Below are 16965 nucleotides of genomic sequence, written 5' to 3'. Positions count from 1 at the left end.
TGAGCAAAACTTTTTTAGCTGCAAAAAGTCAAAAATTTATTTTCGATTATTGGCTTCTAGGAAATTTTTTAGTTATAGTCGTTGGTTCTGCACAGAAACTTTCGTCGGCGTCTTAGAATTGACAGGAAAATCATAAAACCAACAGAGAAATTTAACGAAGAATTGCAAAGGGATGGATAAAATGAAATAAAATTTAAAATGCAATATTAATTTTTGAAGAAAGTTCTAGGGCTGTGGATGTTAATTTTTTTCCAACTTGATTTAAATTTTTACAATTGGACTCAACTATTGTTTCATCTCCCATTTAATCTCCTATGTAAATTTCTCCCTTCCTTGTCGAGACTTCTAACAAGTTGGAGTTATCATACCTTTATCTTACTCAAGTTAAGTGTTCAGTGTTCAGTGCCCTCAAAAACAAGAAAAATAATTCATTTTATCAGATTGCTTTCGCAGTGAATCGTCCAGTTTGAACAGTGCACCTAACGGAGCATTGGAGAGGACTAAATCGAATTTAGGACACCGTTCGATTTCTTTTGAGTGACGCGCTCGTGGTTTTGTAAAATTAGCTTGGATAGTAGTTTTTCTTACATTTGCTAGGAAATATCGACTAGACAACTACCGTTGGTGACTCCCAATGTTGTCATTTAAGCGAAAGGAATTTCTTGACAAATCGTCCAAAAAAATCCGATGCCAGAAAAATTCGATAAAGTAAACACTGGAAATATCAATGGCGGATAAGAAGCGTAATGTTTTTGTAACCAGATCCCACCATATAATCGTTAAATGCTGTGAATGTGGCGCTAAAGTAAATAAAGACTATTTCAAGGATCATATTCCTCGTCTTCCTATCAATCTGGAAGAAGCATCGAAGTATGTGCCGTTGTTTAGACCTGTTCACAGCACTAAAGAAGTAAACGTAAGACGATAACATTTCAGTCGCTACAGCTTTTGCCAGTGAAAGTATTCTTAAGGCGAAAACTGTCTCACCAGTTCCCAAGGCCCTACCACTACTTGAAGACACTATTGCGAATGGAGATCCGAGCCTACGATCAATATTTTCAGGCTCAGGCCCGAAATCTCTAATTATTGTAATATAAATTGACCTCTAATTATTGTAATATAAATTGACCTAAATTGTGTTTTATACGTCTTTAAAGGGGCTGAACAAATCTGTCATTTATGGGATATGGGACAGAGGGACTGCCTCTGAATTAATATTTAGGAAGGATACTTCCATCACTTGCTTATACTAGCCTGTGAAAATTATTTTTGGGATCAATGTGACCTGTCTCAAATAGCACAAAAGTAGAAATGAATGAAAACTTTGCGAATTTCTCTCTAATTATGATTTTTATACATATTAGGCGATCTCTGGATATTTCAATATTTGTAAAGGTCAATTTTTGTATCTATTACTTTAATTCGGTCAAATCTGATAAGTTCCCCTTCCCCCAATGAAAAAAGGTTTGGGACACTCCTGCTAAGGGGTATGTAAAACTTCTCACACTCCTGCTAAGGGGTATGTAAATCTTCTCATTCATTTTCTTTAGTTTAGTATGTGAGTTTGATTAAATACTAAAAGAAATATTATTTGAGACGCGACCATTTATCCTAACACTTTTTGAACTACAGACTTCCTACACTCAGTTTAGACTTAAACTTTCGGTTATTTTAGTCTTTAGAAAAAGACGAAAACGACAGATTTATTAGTGTGTGGAGACAGTTTAGTCTCATGGGGTTCCAGATATGACACTAGACTTCTAACTTAAGAGATTCTAGGTTCAAATATCGAACATACCAGGTTTTTATTTTCTGTCTTTGAACAGCTATCGAGGAACCGAAAATTGTTAAATTTTGTAAATCCAACCTCACTATTAGCTCTTATCGGAAGGGAGTAGGGGAATAAACTCTTATCAACAGATAAACACAAAGTTCCTTTGATCCTAGAAACGATTTATTTTTATCGGAAATAATAGAAATCATCATTCTTAAGGACCTTCAGGTGCATAAGGACGTCCCGCCTTCAGACCAAAAAAAGAAGCGAAATTCTTCCAGTAGACACTAGCAAAATCAACAGTACAATTCCAGTTGTTCCGCAAGATATAATCTTCCAATATTACTTTATAATCCTATGTTTACATAACGGACCTCCTATGTTTACCCTTTTGGACCTCCTATGTTTATATAATGAAGACGATGGAAAGTCCTTCCCAATAGAAAGTTTACAACTAAATAATACAATTTTATTATTTCACAAGATATAATCTTTCAATTTTACTGTCTGAAAAAAAAGAATGTTTCATCGTTTCTAATATTTCCAGGAACGTTTTTACAAATCAGGATAAAGGCACAAACTATACAAAAACCACATAACCTCTGACCTAAAATCTGACTCAACATAAATGACCTATAAGTGAACATTGTAAAACTGAAGGAGGCAGAATAGAATAAATACTATTAATAAACTAAACACGTTACGCTAGACGAATTTGAATAAATTTTTTGAATTAATTTAGCATAGAAATTATATACAAAGAGATATTTTTGGAAAAATTCAGTCTTAACGTGAAGATTAAGACTTTAAGTCAATAGTGACAGGGTGGAAGATGGATGTCTCCCCCCCCTCTCTTCAATAAAATCTGATTACTTTATAAAAACATAAATTTTGTTAACATAACCAAATAGGTGCGAAACAATTTTTCCTTAATTACAACAGTAGACCCACACATGCTTTTTCTTTTTAGGAGCGGAGTGTTTAATTAAAGAATACGGTCGTTTTTTGTCATTTTCAAATTCCAGTAGGGAGACCAAGGATCAAGTTTGTTTATAACATTGCTCGAACGCTCTCGGCTTGAAGGGAATCGAAATAAAACGAATTCTATACATGGTCCAACTTTTGATCAGTGCATTCTAAAACACTGAAGATCTTGCTATTTGAATTGAAATCCAAAAGCCTGGGTAAACCCTTCACTACTAACATTCATTAACTTTGAAATTCCACCAAAACAAGCCCTTTGTATAGTGTAGGGGGAACAGTGTCTATAGGTAGAGCCTTTTCTATTCATGTTCTCGTTTCTGTCCCCTATTTCGCTTTACTTGTTCACTTCGTTTTCAATCATGAATATAGTTTAGAACAGAGGGCAGGACAAATATATAACTATAAAATCTTATGAATTCTAATAAAACAAGAATTTCTCAGTGTAGGTGGCAGGCTTCAGTCATCGATAATAAGCAAAGCTTTATTTTTTTCCTGAATCTCCTGTCGTATTTTGAAAGCCTATTTAAAAACATAAGTAACTTGAGACATACGACAACTAGTCTCATTTCAATATTGTAGGCTAAATCTTCATCAGGCGAGATACTGAATTATATTAATATTTTAGAAATTCATCATAGATCACTGATTTAATACACAGAGATACTAAAGTTATTCTAAAATTAATCCAGGTCAAGATCGTCTTGTGGTGCAACGATTTTTGCTGGCTCTGCTGGCTTGGTTTCATCTTCTTCTTCTGAAGAGGACGAATCATTAGCTGAATCTGTCGCTTTCTTAACTGGAATGATTGAAATGCCGGCTCTAGAGCTTGCTGGTTCTCTCCCAGATACGTTATTCTCTTCATCATCAATGTCAATGATATCTACATTGTTCTTCTTCTTTAGAAGCTCAACGCCATCTTCGTTGACTAGTTTCTTTTTGCAATTTTTGCAGACTTGAACTTTGTTACCTTTGAATTCAACAATTTCTATGTTCTCTTTGGTGCTACAGAACTCACAGTTATCTTTCTTAGAAGGCTCTACAATAACAGAGCCCTTTGGAATGACGTCAACTCCAGATTTTTTCAACATTGAAGTGACCGTTTCACCTTTGGATGGCTGCGGTATTATAGTGATTTCATCATTAATTTTCAACGGTTTTCCTCCAGGTTTTACAGCTGCTTTTTGAGCTTCAGCAACTTTATCTCCACGTTTAGCTACATTACTATGAGCAGAGTAGACGTGATTCTCAAATTGTTTATACATACCAAAAGTGGCTGTACACACTGTACACTTGTAAGACAAATGGGCTGGCTTCAATGTCATATTGTGATCACGAGCCACGTGAGTCAGAAGTCGCCATTGATAAACTTTGCCACAAACAGGGCAACGACCAGCATCTTGGCCTCTATTGGCCGCTTCCTGCATTGACGACGTCACAAGTCCGTGACTACCCAACAAATGGCGCTCCAAGCCTTGATCTGTGAAAAAGCGGCATTGACACTTTTGACAATTTAATGGAGGACGGTTGTGTATCATCTTCGGATGAATTTTTACTTTGTGTATCCACTGCATGTGATTACGAAGTTGTTCGAGATCCTAAAATACAAAATAGAACCATTAAATCATAGAATTTTAACTTTTATTTCAAATCGTGTCTCAAAAGAGACCGCTGTAGTGTCCAAACAGTTTTTTTTAAGATTTGTTTTTTGTAAAAAAAAAAAGTTTTTTTCAAACTTTTTCGTAATTTTGTTTTCCAATCTAAACTCGGGCTTAGAACAATTCCGTTTGTTGAAAAACCAACAAACGGGATATTATAACAGAACAAATGAGAACAAAACTTATAAATTTAACTTCAAAATTCAGTAGAGCCACATACTAATCAATTTGATAACACAGATGATACAAGAATTCACACAGTGAGCTCATAAAAAAAAATCAGAATATACTAAATACAAAATACAGCTTTTAAAAAATTCAGTATAAATTTACAAGAAAATATTACACCAAAAATATTCTGAGCCATCAATAAGGACTGAGTGCAGATTCCATTTTATTACTTTCAGTGAAAAAAACTTAACTCAATGAATGAGAATTTCAGCTCTTTTCTATCTTAGATGTGTCAAGGATACAACAGGTGCATGGGCATTTCTAAGAGTCCATTAACCACATTCCTCAAGGACGAAAAAAGGAGATTTGCAATTTATAGCTATGCGAGAGTGTGACTTCCCTTGTTGTTCAGAGAGGGGGAATGTAAACTACCATTAAGAGTCTTGGACAATGGTTATTTCAATCAAAAGTCTCAAAATGTTTTTCACACAACTATAAATTACTCTTCCTTTAAAAGTTACCTATTCGTTTCTTCTCAGCTTTTTTTTACATGGATTATAGGAAAATACAATTTATAAATATGGGATTTCAGAAAAAGGAAGTTAATAGATTTCGATAAACTCGAGGAACTGGAAAATTCCTATCACGCAAAAATTTTGTTGCCACTCATAATGAGCAGAGGCTAGCTATGATCAACAGAATATCTGCCCTAGCTCCCCCCTAGAATGTTTCAAACGTCTTCCCCATCTTAATTGATATCTTGCATAGTTTAAAACAATTTGGTCACCTCATAGGAGGAAAGAAAAACATGGAAAAACATCTTAACATTCATCTTAAAAAACATCTTCAAAACTTCTCAAACATCTTAAAGCATTAAAATTTTTGTAAATGGAATAAGTGATTCAATTTTTAGTAGGACATAGTTACATATACTACACTACGTATACATATACTACATAATTTAATGTAGGTGGCAACAAAGTAAAGAATTTGGGAATAAGAGCTTAGTAATTTTTTTCTAGCAAATTCACAGCTAGAAATTTACACTTCTAAGATTTTCAGTTCCCTGTAAAAGGTGCAATTTTGCGGCAAGTCTACAGCAGTAACTTCTACCAAAAGGACAAAGTGGACATCATTGGATTCATTATTTTCAGGCCTTTACATTCAACAAGCCGAAATTGTGATATTACTTTCGATTTTTTTTATTATGTCTTTCAAACTTTCTTAAAGATTAGAAAAGTTTCCCTTTTTTCAAATATTTCCACCAATTTTTTGGTGTCTTTTCAGTCTAAAAAATTGCGCAACGCATTAAAATTTTTTTTGAGTCAGCTGTCGAATGAGGACAAAATTGCGTTTTGCGTCAAAATACCGAGACCAAGCTTAACCTTAATTAAATTAAAATTGAGCAACCGGGTCAGCTGCCCCAGGGCGCCGCGGCTCGGGGGTTGGCCCACATTGATCAAATTTTCTATTCTCCTTTGGCTTTTTTTGCTTACAATTTCTCCCTGGGCACCACTAACCATAGGAACGGCTCTGCTCCTTCTCTGTAACTCAATGACTGTCATATTTTTTGTATAAAAATAACTACTGTTGTTATATGTTATTGTGTACTAACTATGTCCTATACTTTTTGCGCTGTAATTCGTAAAATTTGCCATCCTCTGCTATTACACAAGTAACACTATTTTGATACCCCAGCATAAAAACAGAAACCAACTGGCTTTGCTTACGCTCTTATTTTCTGTAAATCTTTTATCCATTTGATTTGTTCAGATAGTAACCGGCCCGTTGGTCAAGGGGGTATGATTCCTGCTTTGGGTGCAGGAGGTCCCGGGTTAAAATCCCGAACGGGCCCTATTTTAATCTAAAATCATGATTCATGCTTTGGGTGCAGGAGGTCCCGGGTTCAAATCCCAGACGGGCCCTATTTTAAACTAGAAACATCAAGTTTTCCAAACTTGAAGACAGATATTCCCTGAGGTCTGGTGAAAGTTAAGTAGATTTTGGACTGGTCTTAAATTTTCGTCTACTACTTGCTAAAGTTCAGTCTTTGCAGGCTTGTCAGCCATGAGTTTTTGGTCAAAACCCTTTCTAATCTAGACAACGAACCTTAAACCCATACCTTAATATATCCATCGCAGATTTCGCAGACAACAAAATTCTGCTTTGGTGTAGTTGCATTCGGCTGACCAGGACGTAGCCCCGGTGGATTAGATGCAACAGGACTGACAGTGACGCCACCTTTGGTAATCATAGCTGCACCACCAGGGGAACCACCAGCCTTTGGAAGGGGTGTAATTGATATACTTGGTGTCTGCATTCGTGATTTCCCACCTTGCATTTGCTAAAATAAGGAAATATTATCTAGGTTTGGAATATTACAGAAAATATACATATACATTTTTCAACTTCAAAATACTATGAATTTTCTTGCAAAACTTTTCACCACACATAAAAAAAAAGAAATCACATTTCATCATATTCTGCTGTTGTTGGACATTGCTTTATTGGGTATCTACAACAATCCTCAAAAAATTCCCAAAAATCAAACCTTACACAATTCAGGCGAATCGTATGCCCTTCAATATAAAAAATAAATTCCACTAATTCAAATCTAACTCTTTAAATCTAAATTCTAGAATCTAAGTCTCAAAGAATTCAAATCTAATCTCAATATTTTTTTTAATCATATAAAATCCTTGGGTATATATATATATATATATATATATATACTAGCTGTTGGGGTGGCGCTTCGCGCCACCCCAACACCTAGTTGGTGGGGCGCTTCGCGCCCCCCCAAGCCCCCCGCGCGCGTAAGTCGTTACGCGCCATTGTAGTTGTGTCCCTGTGTCCCACCTGTGAATATAGATAGATTTATATATGTGTTTCAAACTACGTAAAAATTGCGAATATACAACATTCTTGGCTTTCCCACTACTGGGAGCTTTCCGTTTCCAATTGCCAGCAATTGATCTGAAAATGTTTGACCAGAGTCATCGTTTTGCAATCGGACACGCATATTTGTAGTTAATTTTAATATTTTTACGTGTGCCCATAAATTAGAATTTTTCAGGCAAGCATTCATTTCGTCTGCAGGAGTTAAACTACGTAAAAATTGCGAATATACAACATTCTTGGCTTTCCCATTGTCTGTGCATATACAAAGCCGTATGTACTAATAATGACGTCATATGCAAACGCTCTTTTTACAAACAAACAAACATGCATACACACAACTCGTTTATAGACACAATACAAATTAACTGCGTAAAACTTGCGAATATACAACATTCTTTGCTGTCCAATTGTCGCTGCATATAAATAGATTGTCAGGTTTACCAACCCTCGAACATGTAACGTACAATTGTCCATGGGAAAAACAATCAGTATTAAGATCTATACCACATTTTTCTAATGATTGACCTTGAGCTTTGTTAATGGTGATTGCAAATGCTAATCGAATTGGGAATTGCAATCTTTTAAATTGAAAAGGCATATCTCGAGGTAAAAACTGATCACCGACCATAACGATTGCCACTTCGTCGATAGTTGGAGCATTGTATCTACGCACATGTTGGCCAGGAGGCGTTTTGTCAGCGGAAATAACAATTTTATGCGTATCAGTAGGCATCAAATCGATGGCTGGTTTGAACAGACGCACTAAATTATTATTTTCGTGGAAAAGATGTTGCAACTGGGAAACGATTGTCCTTTCAACGTTGGGAGAAATTTCGCAACGTGCATTCAATTCAGAATTTCTATCACTGATGAAGTACAATTGTAAAAATTTATGATTCTCGCCTGAGAATGGTAGAAGGGACCCTGCTCTATGATAAATTTGCCCTTTTACTTTGAAAGTAGACATAAATTGATCTGGATTTTCGATTTGGGCTCCAAACGACGTCATTTGGAAACATGAGTTGTATTTTCTGATTTGTGACAAAAAACGCTTAGATTCTGACGTAGTTCCAGTAAGGAAAGTCTTCAATGGCTCTGGTGGTGCAGCCAATAGAGGAAGTTTAACATTTCCTGAGGCGCAACACATTCCCATTGTTTCACCATTGAATTTCAAGGCCTTGCAATAGGGACAAATTTTAGACATTGTCCCGATTTGAACACATCTACTCAAGCTATAATCATCGACTGGGCTGTACCTGAATGCCAGGCGATAACTTTCAGGTTGCTCTGATTCCTCGGCACGCTTTCTTTTCTTACTTTCTCTATCAGCAGCAAGCCTGATTTCTTGCTGTTCTTGTGATTCCTCGGCACGCTTTCTTTTCTTACTTTCTCAATCAGCAGCAAGCCTGATTTCTTGCTGTTTTTGTGATTCCTCGGCACGCCTTCTTTTTTCACTTTCTCTTTTAGCAGCAAGTCTGCTTTCGCGTTGCTCTGGTAGTTCCTCGGCACGCTTTCTGTTCTTTCTTTCTCTATCAGCCTCAAGCCTGTTTCCTTGATGTTCTTTTGATTCCTCGGCACGCTTTCTTTTCTGACTTTCTCTATCAGCAGCAAGTTTTTTGGCATAGACTCTTTGAGCATCTTCATCGGCTTTTGCCATTGTAAGTTCATCAGTCATTTTAAACTTAAACATTAATAGATTTCTATGTGAACATATATGTCTTAAATATCTTTAATGACGTCACCGTCATAGCAAAAATGACGACAACTAACTTCATGACGTCAGTCGACACAGAAACATGACGTCACCTGACAGACAGACACACAGACAGACAACTTATTTTTATATGTATAGATATATATATATATATATATATATATATATATATATGTATATATATATATATATATATATATATATATATATATATATATATATATATATATATATATATATATATATATATATATATATATATATATATATATATATATAAATATATATGTATATATACAAATATATATATATATATATATATATATATATATATATATATATATATATATATATATATATATATATATTATATATATATATATATATATATTTATATATGTTTTTCTTTTAGACTATTATTCTTTTTATTTAACTTATTTGATTGACTTACTTGATATAATTGATTCCCCTGTAAAGCTGCCATGTTTGACGGAAGAAATACTTGCTGTCCACCGGGGCTTCTGTATGGTCCTAAAATAGCAATGAACAAATTAAAAAAAAGTATTAAACAGCACACATCCACCAAAAATAAATGAAAATAGCGACGAAGACGCTATTTTTTATATCTGTTCTCCCATAAAACTAAGAAACGTGTAATATACCTCCTTTTAAAACTCTACAGCACTACCTATTTCACACTGACTAAACAGCACTATCACAGAGGTTTATTCAAGATCAATAAGAACTTAAATTTGATTCCCATTGTTGGATTGCTTTTAGCGAACCGACCATAGGTCACTTTCCATTCTTACGTTAAGCAGCTTAGGTTTTGAAAAGGCAATGCCTCGACCTCGTTTTGAAAAAAAAAAATCTGTCCTATCTGTCTTGGCTTTTTCTACAATTAGCCATGACTTTAAAGGTGGGACGTATGAAAAAACGAGCTTGTACAAGAGTAACCCCTTAGCATTTTTTTAAGGTTGGCTAGGCTGTGCAAGAAAGGTTTAGGTCGTTTATTCGCCTCTGTGTTGAAGCAAATTCAGCCCCTCCCCCTCTTATCATACAAGTCCAGTCCAATCAACCCAGAAATGTTGATCATTCCCAAAGTTCTATGACTATCTACCTTAGTTCTGCCCCAGGTTGGATGGATGGATGATAGACTATCTGTCAACAAGTGAAAATGACATCATTTTTATACATCCATGACAAAAGCTTATGCCAGCTGTGCCTTTTACTCAGACTATTTGTCTTGGCTTTTTCTCCAATTAGCAATCAACTGATGCAACTTGATTTTAATTAAAAAATTTAGTCTTGATTTTAATTTAATTTAGAAATTTTAAGTCCGTTTATTAGCGTCAGTCTTAAGTCTTGAATTAAAAGCAAATTGCTTGCATCAACTGATGGTTAATCAGAAAAAGTCAAGACGAATAGTCTGAGTGAGGGACACAGTTGACATAAGCCTTTGTCGGGAATGTATAAATATGATGTCATTTTCACTTGTTGATAGATAGTCAATCATTCAACTTTAATTAAATCAAGCTGCTTGCATCAATTGATGGCTAATTATAAAAAAAAACAAGACAAATAGATTGAGTAGGAAAGAAAAATCCTGCATGAACTAACGTATAAAAATTGATGGATAAAAAAAAAAAATCCCGTCGATGGTTTATATTCTTAGCCAATTGTAGTGCCCTACAATTGATTACGTCTTATGAAAAGTTGACATTTTCAACAAATGAAATGTGCAGAGAAACTTTTTATTCATTTCCTGTCTGTCTTGAATTCCTAACAATTGTCTCATCCACCTCTTTTGCTAATTTTTCTGTTTTCTTTTCCTTTGTTTTGTTTATAATTTTCTTTCTTTCGAGTTGTACTTCATTTTTTCTTCTATTAATAAAGTGGGAAAGAGATAAATTATTATATATCCATATAATAAAGGCCCAGTAAAGAGTATTTTTGGGGGAGACAGGGGGGGGGGTGTCATCAAAATTTTCTCCCGTGTGCAAGAGGTCAGAAAATCCACTGGAACACATTCTTTGACAAAGCAAAAGAAGTAAACCTTAAATTCGCTTCTATTAAAATATCAGGGGGGATTACTAAAAGCATAAGCTTGAAAATACTTAATTAACGAAGAGCAACCCACCCTCTACTTTCTACACAATGAAATGTGCATATGAGGTGTGAGGAGGCATGAGAGCAAATTTGTCCAGCAGTCATTTAAACGCCAGAATGCTCAGATCCCTATTTATTCAATCCCTGTTTGGAGAAGTGACAATTTTGTTTTCATGAGACAAATTAATCTCCACAAATATGTCATTTCACAATAAAAAAAAGTAAATAAACAAAGAAGAACCTTTTGGAGCATTTTGTTTCTGTTGTACTTTTTTGATAGCCTGTTGACTTTGCATTGCTTGATGAGCTTGCATTGTAGCCAGGAGCATTTGATTCTTCGCCATCAATGGGTGGAGCATATTTAGAGCAGCTGCCGTAGCTGCAGGAGTTGGAGTTTTAATGTTTGTAAATGATGTCTTGGCATTTTTGGATACCTGCAATGAAGAAAACCATCAAGCAATTTGTGGAAAAAAAACTATACACAGAGCAATCCATGTCAATAACAAAAAATTGTAAAAACTGAATTTTTTAAATAATATGTACATGAAACAAACAATTTTGAAATGGCTTATCAAAAAATAATTGCACAAGAAAACCTGCATAATTTCAGAAAAAGAGGGAAAAGTTCCCTAAAAAGAACATGCGACCATGCTTGGGATTATACTACTGAACTTCTTAATATTTGTATTGGGGGGGGGGGGAGGTGTATAAAAAAAATTACGAGATGCAACAAAGATGTGTTTACATGTATTTTTGACAAATTTGACCAAATTTTCAGGGGGGGGGGGGGTCGAACCAAGTATCCCTCACTTGGATACAGCCCTTCCAAGAGCCTTACGTCAGAAGTTTCTAGTTCCTATGAACGCTGACACAAAATTGTTGTACAATGTAGAAAGTTCGCCACAGATACAAGTTTTTAGTTTATTTCAAATGAGAGGCATATTTTTACCATCGTACCTAGTAATTGTTGAAACAATTTAAAACAGCAGCCTATCTTCATAAGATATACTCTTCCTTAGTAATGCAATCTACTATTTATGTCCTTGCACACAGGAGGGTTGGGTGAAAACTTCCCTCCCACCTTTTATATTAAGATTGGCGAATGACGCCCTAAGAAGCAATTTGTGCTTTACATCCCCTAGCAAAAAATTTGAGGACACTCTTCACCCTACTTAATGGTTGAATCTTTAATGCAACTTTAATCATTAATCGTTAAATCTTTAATCATAATTTTTATGGTTATTTTTTTTTTAATATAAACAACTACATGAGTGAGTCAAAACAACAGAAGCACCAATAAGTGAGGATGGACATACTACTTAATTATCCATAGAAAAGCTATTATTTTAGCATACGTTAAGGTGGCCAAGCATAAATTATATCCTCTCCATCTACCTATGGATTAACAACGCTTCTTGGCAGCTAAGGTCCTTGCAATGGGGAATTTGTCTAACCGTAAGCCCCCCAGGCTCACGGTGACTAAGCCTGCAGTCACATCACTGAACAACACATCAAGTTATTTCTCTTCTTCAAGAATAAATAGAACCATTAAAATTTCACTGCCAAATTATGATAACAATTATAATCCATAAAGCAAACAATCATACCTATGTCGCAAAACCCTAATTCAGGCATTAGCCTATCCACAGTCGTGACTTTATTTTCTGTCTACCTGAAAAGTTGTACCACTTTAAAAATGGGTAATAATTCAATAATGTTGGGGCAATAATTCAATTAAAGTTAAAAGTTGGTTGGGGATGGGGGGAGGGAGCACTTATCCAGAAACCTTGTGTGCTGCTAAGTCTATTTGAAAAAAACATAACAATATTTTTAATATTAAATTATTTTAAATCTTATTTTAAATAACTATATTTTATGCAATAAAATAATTAAGTTATATATTCATGAAACAGATAAATAATTACGCAAGTTTCTCTCAAATGTCACTTTCAGAAAAGTTAAAACATGAATTCAACTCTAACCTCACTTTGGTAATTTCCCATGGCTGTTGAGGGGAGGGGGAGCATTTCTCCAGACACTTTATTACACTTCTAAGTCCACATAAAAAAAAACTAAAAATTATTTACGCTATTTTAAATATTAAATTATTTCAAATATTAATATTACACGATATTAATCTTTAATATAAATTTATATCATTTTTAAATCTAAAATTTTTATAATATAAAAAATTAACCTAATTTAGATATTAAACTCTTATAATAAATCCATACAAATTATAAATTTAATATTACATATGTCAAATATTAAAATGTGCTATAAAAATATCATAAAAAAAAAAAAAAAAAAAAAAACAGGTACCTTTGCAGGGGGGTCCCAGTCAAGTGGTGGAATGAGATTCTCTTCTGCCTTGAACCTTTTGAGACAAGTAACAATATGCCTATTAACTTTAGACTTCAAATTATCCTCAAATGGACAGAAAATACACTGATGAGCCATAGGCGCTTTCTCCAACCGTCCTCTAATTTTATGCTGTGTCTCCACATGAGCCAATATTTGAGGAGCTTCCCGAGAGTCAAATTGGCAAAAGTTACAATAATATGTAAACTTCATCATATGGGGAGTTTCCATATGATGACCAATAACAGTACGAGACTCCGTATGAAAGGAACAGAACATACATTTTTGTATTGGCATGGCAAAGGCTTCATTTGCTAGCTTACTCTTTTCTACAGCTTTTTCCAAAGAGCTGATGGTTAGGCGTTCATCTGATGATAAATTTTTTAAGCCAATCTTTTTGGCCTTTCTTGTTCTCTGTTCTAAAAAGTCATTTTGTACAAATTCGGTCACTAGACTACTTCCAATATCTTGGAAGAATTTACCAATTGAACTATCAAAGAAACTAGCTGGCTTTTCCATAGTTGCCATACTTTTAAGGCTGACTTCTTTTTTCTCTTCTGTTTTTGCTTCTTTAGCTCCGACTTCGGGTTTTTCTATAAAAAATAAAATATTCATAACTTGATTTATCATGTGCAAAAATAGTATGTGATCATTTTCTGTGATCTATTTTTTTGAGAAATAATTTTTTTTTACATTTTGAATTGTCTTTTTAACATTTATTTTTTACTTTTCAAAACTAGAAAATTACTATTTTTTAAGTTAATGGTGGTTAGAAGATATAATCACGCACAGGACTTGCGTCTTTTTGTAGTTATTTAGTTATTCATACAACACAGTTGCACTTTTTTTGTGAAGTAAAAAAAAAATGTATGTCATTGTGACAAAATAGATGTCAAGTTTCCCATATCCAATTTTCTAGTCACTTTATATGGCACACAATAAAGCCACTACAAAAGCCCAAATAAGCACACAGAAATGACAAAGGATTGTCTCTGGTACACCAAATTGTGTCTCGTGTAATTTCAGATCTAAATTGTACAAGGTACGATTGGTGTACCAGACACAATCCTTTGTCATTTCTGTGTGCTTATTCGGGATTTTATAGTGATTGCAGTATTTTGGAGGTTATTAAGATGAGATTTATTTATTTGTTTGTTGTTTTATTTTTTGTTTTGTTTTTTTTTGTCTTTTTCTTTATATGTTGCGTTTAATTTAATGTAACTTAAATTTTTTTCCCGTTGATAAAGGCTCCCCCGCATTTAATTTATTGCATTTAATTGCACTTAATTTAATGTAACGTGGAGTCAAAATATTGGGATTTTTATTAATCTTTTTTTGTACCACTGTTTAATTTAAACTATATTCATTTTTTTTCGCTTTTAAATTTCCTAAAATCGACCTCGGATCTTTTTTTAGTCCATATCTAATGATTAGCAAAGAATGGTCAGTTTTTTTTTTTATCTTTTTAAATGTTGGACTTTCTATGCACGAGGTATATGCAGAAATCATAACAAAGATATTCTTATTGGCTTTGGACTCTTTTTTATAAATTATAATAAGTGTGTTTACAGCTTGGCACAAATAAAAAACCAACAAACAAAAAAAGTTCCATGTGCCCAACTCAATTCTCAATCGTTAATTCTCAAATCTCAACACTTTTACACCGAAATGGATCCTTTACACCGAAAAATGGGTTCTCAACTCTGTCCTCAATAATCAAAACACCAAAGTCAACAACTGGAATGCCATCTGTTAATTCTAGTACACTGAAAAGGTTGTCTTCCTTCTCTAAAGAGGTTAGTACATACCAGATACTCGCGCATAAATTTTAGAGGGGAAGGCTAATTTTTTGAGAGGGACAAAAAAAAAAAAAAAAATTACAGAACAAATAGACAATACTAGTGAACCTGCTACAAAAAGGGCTTTTTAAGTTAGCTCCAAAAAAGGCAACATTGGCATTGAAAGCATGCATTTAATTAGTTTAATTCGTCTGAATAAATTGTATCGACCCACCCCACTTCATCCATCAGTCCTGCTTGAACTTCTTCTCAGACACCAAATCAAACACAAACAAAAAGTTGTCATTTTTTTATTGATCTACTGTAGTAACTGCAGCTCAGTTTTCATTGAAAATTTTATAGAGTGCCAGTACATTAAGACACTTTCCTCCTGTTTTTAATGGCTGACTGACTTTATGATTCTCCATAAAAAGAAGGGCAACAGGGCATAACAATAATAATAATTATCTAAACTAAAATTCAATTATATTGAAAATTTAGGTACTTGTATGATGTGACCACACTTTGTTCTTGATCTGTAATAAAACTGGTTTTCTATGTCCACTCAGAGATATTCAGCTTAGCCTGAGCAAGATAAAATACTAAGCAGGTATTTTTAATTAAATATTTAATATACAAAGTTGGTTAGGTTAGGTATTTAATATAATGCGTTCTGGGTCGCCTGCTTTCACTAATTCTCTGTTGTAGTTTCCATAATATTGTTACTAAAGTATTAAGTTTTCATCATTTATTGTATATTTCATTATGATTAATGTAACTTCACTCTTGAGTGTGGTCACTATATCACACAAGTACCAACATTTAGAAAGTCAAAATACTCCCTGATCAATTCAACCTCATACTTCAATACTAAACATAGTACAAAACCACAAGCGAACCTTTGCTCTCACATGCTGCATGGTCATTTTCTGTAGTTTGGGAACTATACTTAACAAGAGCTTTACCTTCTGGATCAACAAGACTAAATTTATTTTAGTTTACCTTTATTTTTATCAGCGTCTGCCTCTTTTGGCTCCTCTTCTTTATTCTCTTCTTTCTTTTCAGGTTCTGGTTCATCTACCTCCATTTTTTCTTTTTCTTCTTCTCCAGAAAACTTCTTTTCTAGTTCATCCAGCTCTTTTTGTCGATTTGTTAAAAATTTGACAATACTTTCACCTACAAATACAAAAGTGAAATGAACTCCAGAGAATCCAGTTTCATCAGAAAAAAACAAAGCTGGAAAAAAAAAAGGGAAAACATGATATTTAGGCCTAGTATTAGACTGTATATACAATTACATTTACTGTTAGCACTGAAAGAATTTTAGTCAAATAAGTACTCCTTGTTTTATTCGTAAAATTTCTCTTCTATTCGAACTTAGAGCCTCTTTCGTTCTTTTTTTTTTTGGGGGGGGGGGTATAGGTTTTATAAGGATAGAGAATATGAATACTTTCCCAGGGGAAGCATTTGAAAGAGACAATACTAAAATTTTTGCATATATTTTCCTATTTCTTCAGAATG

At 34.0% G+C, this 16965-nt stretch overlaps 1 protein-coding gene across 3 annotated transcripts in view; it reads right to left on the bottom strand.

Moving 5' to 3' along the window:
* Positions 1-2229: 2229 nt before the first annotated feature.
* LOC136033938 (uncharacterized) overlaps positions 2230-16965 on the bottom strand; it is a 34901-nt gene continuing 20165 nt past the window's right edge. For all 3 annotated transcript variants that reach the window (XM_065714956.1, XM_065714957.1, XM_065714955.1), the window contains exons 4-9: positions 16447-16620; positions 13628-14259; positions 11547-11739; positions 9648-9727; positions 6707-6928; positions 2230-4353 (exon numbers count right to left, since the gene is read on the bottom strand). In XM_065714956.1, the coding sequence (XP_065571028.1) occupies positions 3439-4353; positions 6707-6928; positions 9648-9727; positions 11547-11739; positions 13628-14259; positions 16447-16620 (2216 nt within the window). In that variant the 3' untranslated portion in view covers positions 2230-3438. The remainder of the gene's footprint in view (positions 4354-6706; positions 6929-9647; positions 9728-11546; positions 11740-13627; positions 14260-16446; positions 16621-16965) is intronic.

The sequence above is a fragment of the Artemia franciscana genome, chromosome 12 (genome assembly GCF_032884065.1).
Source record: "Artemia franciscana chromosome 12, ASM3288406v1, whole genome shotgun sequence".
Classification (NCBI taxonomy): domain Eukaryota; kingdom Metazoa; phylum Arthropoda; class Branchiopoda; order Anostraca; family Artemiidae; genus Artemia; species Artemia franciscana.
Note: the sequence above shows the minus strand (reverse complement) of the source record. Positions and strands in the feature narration are given on the sequence as shown.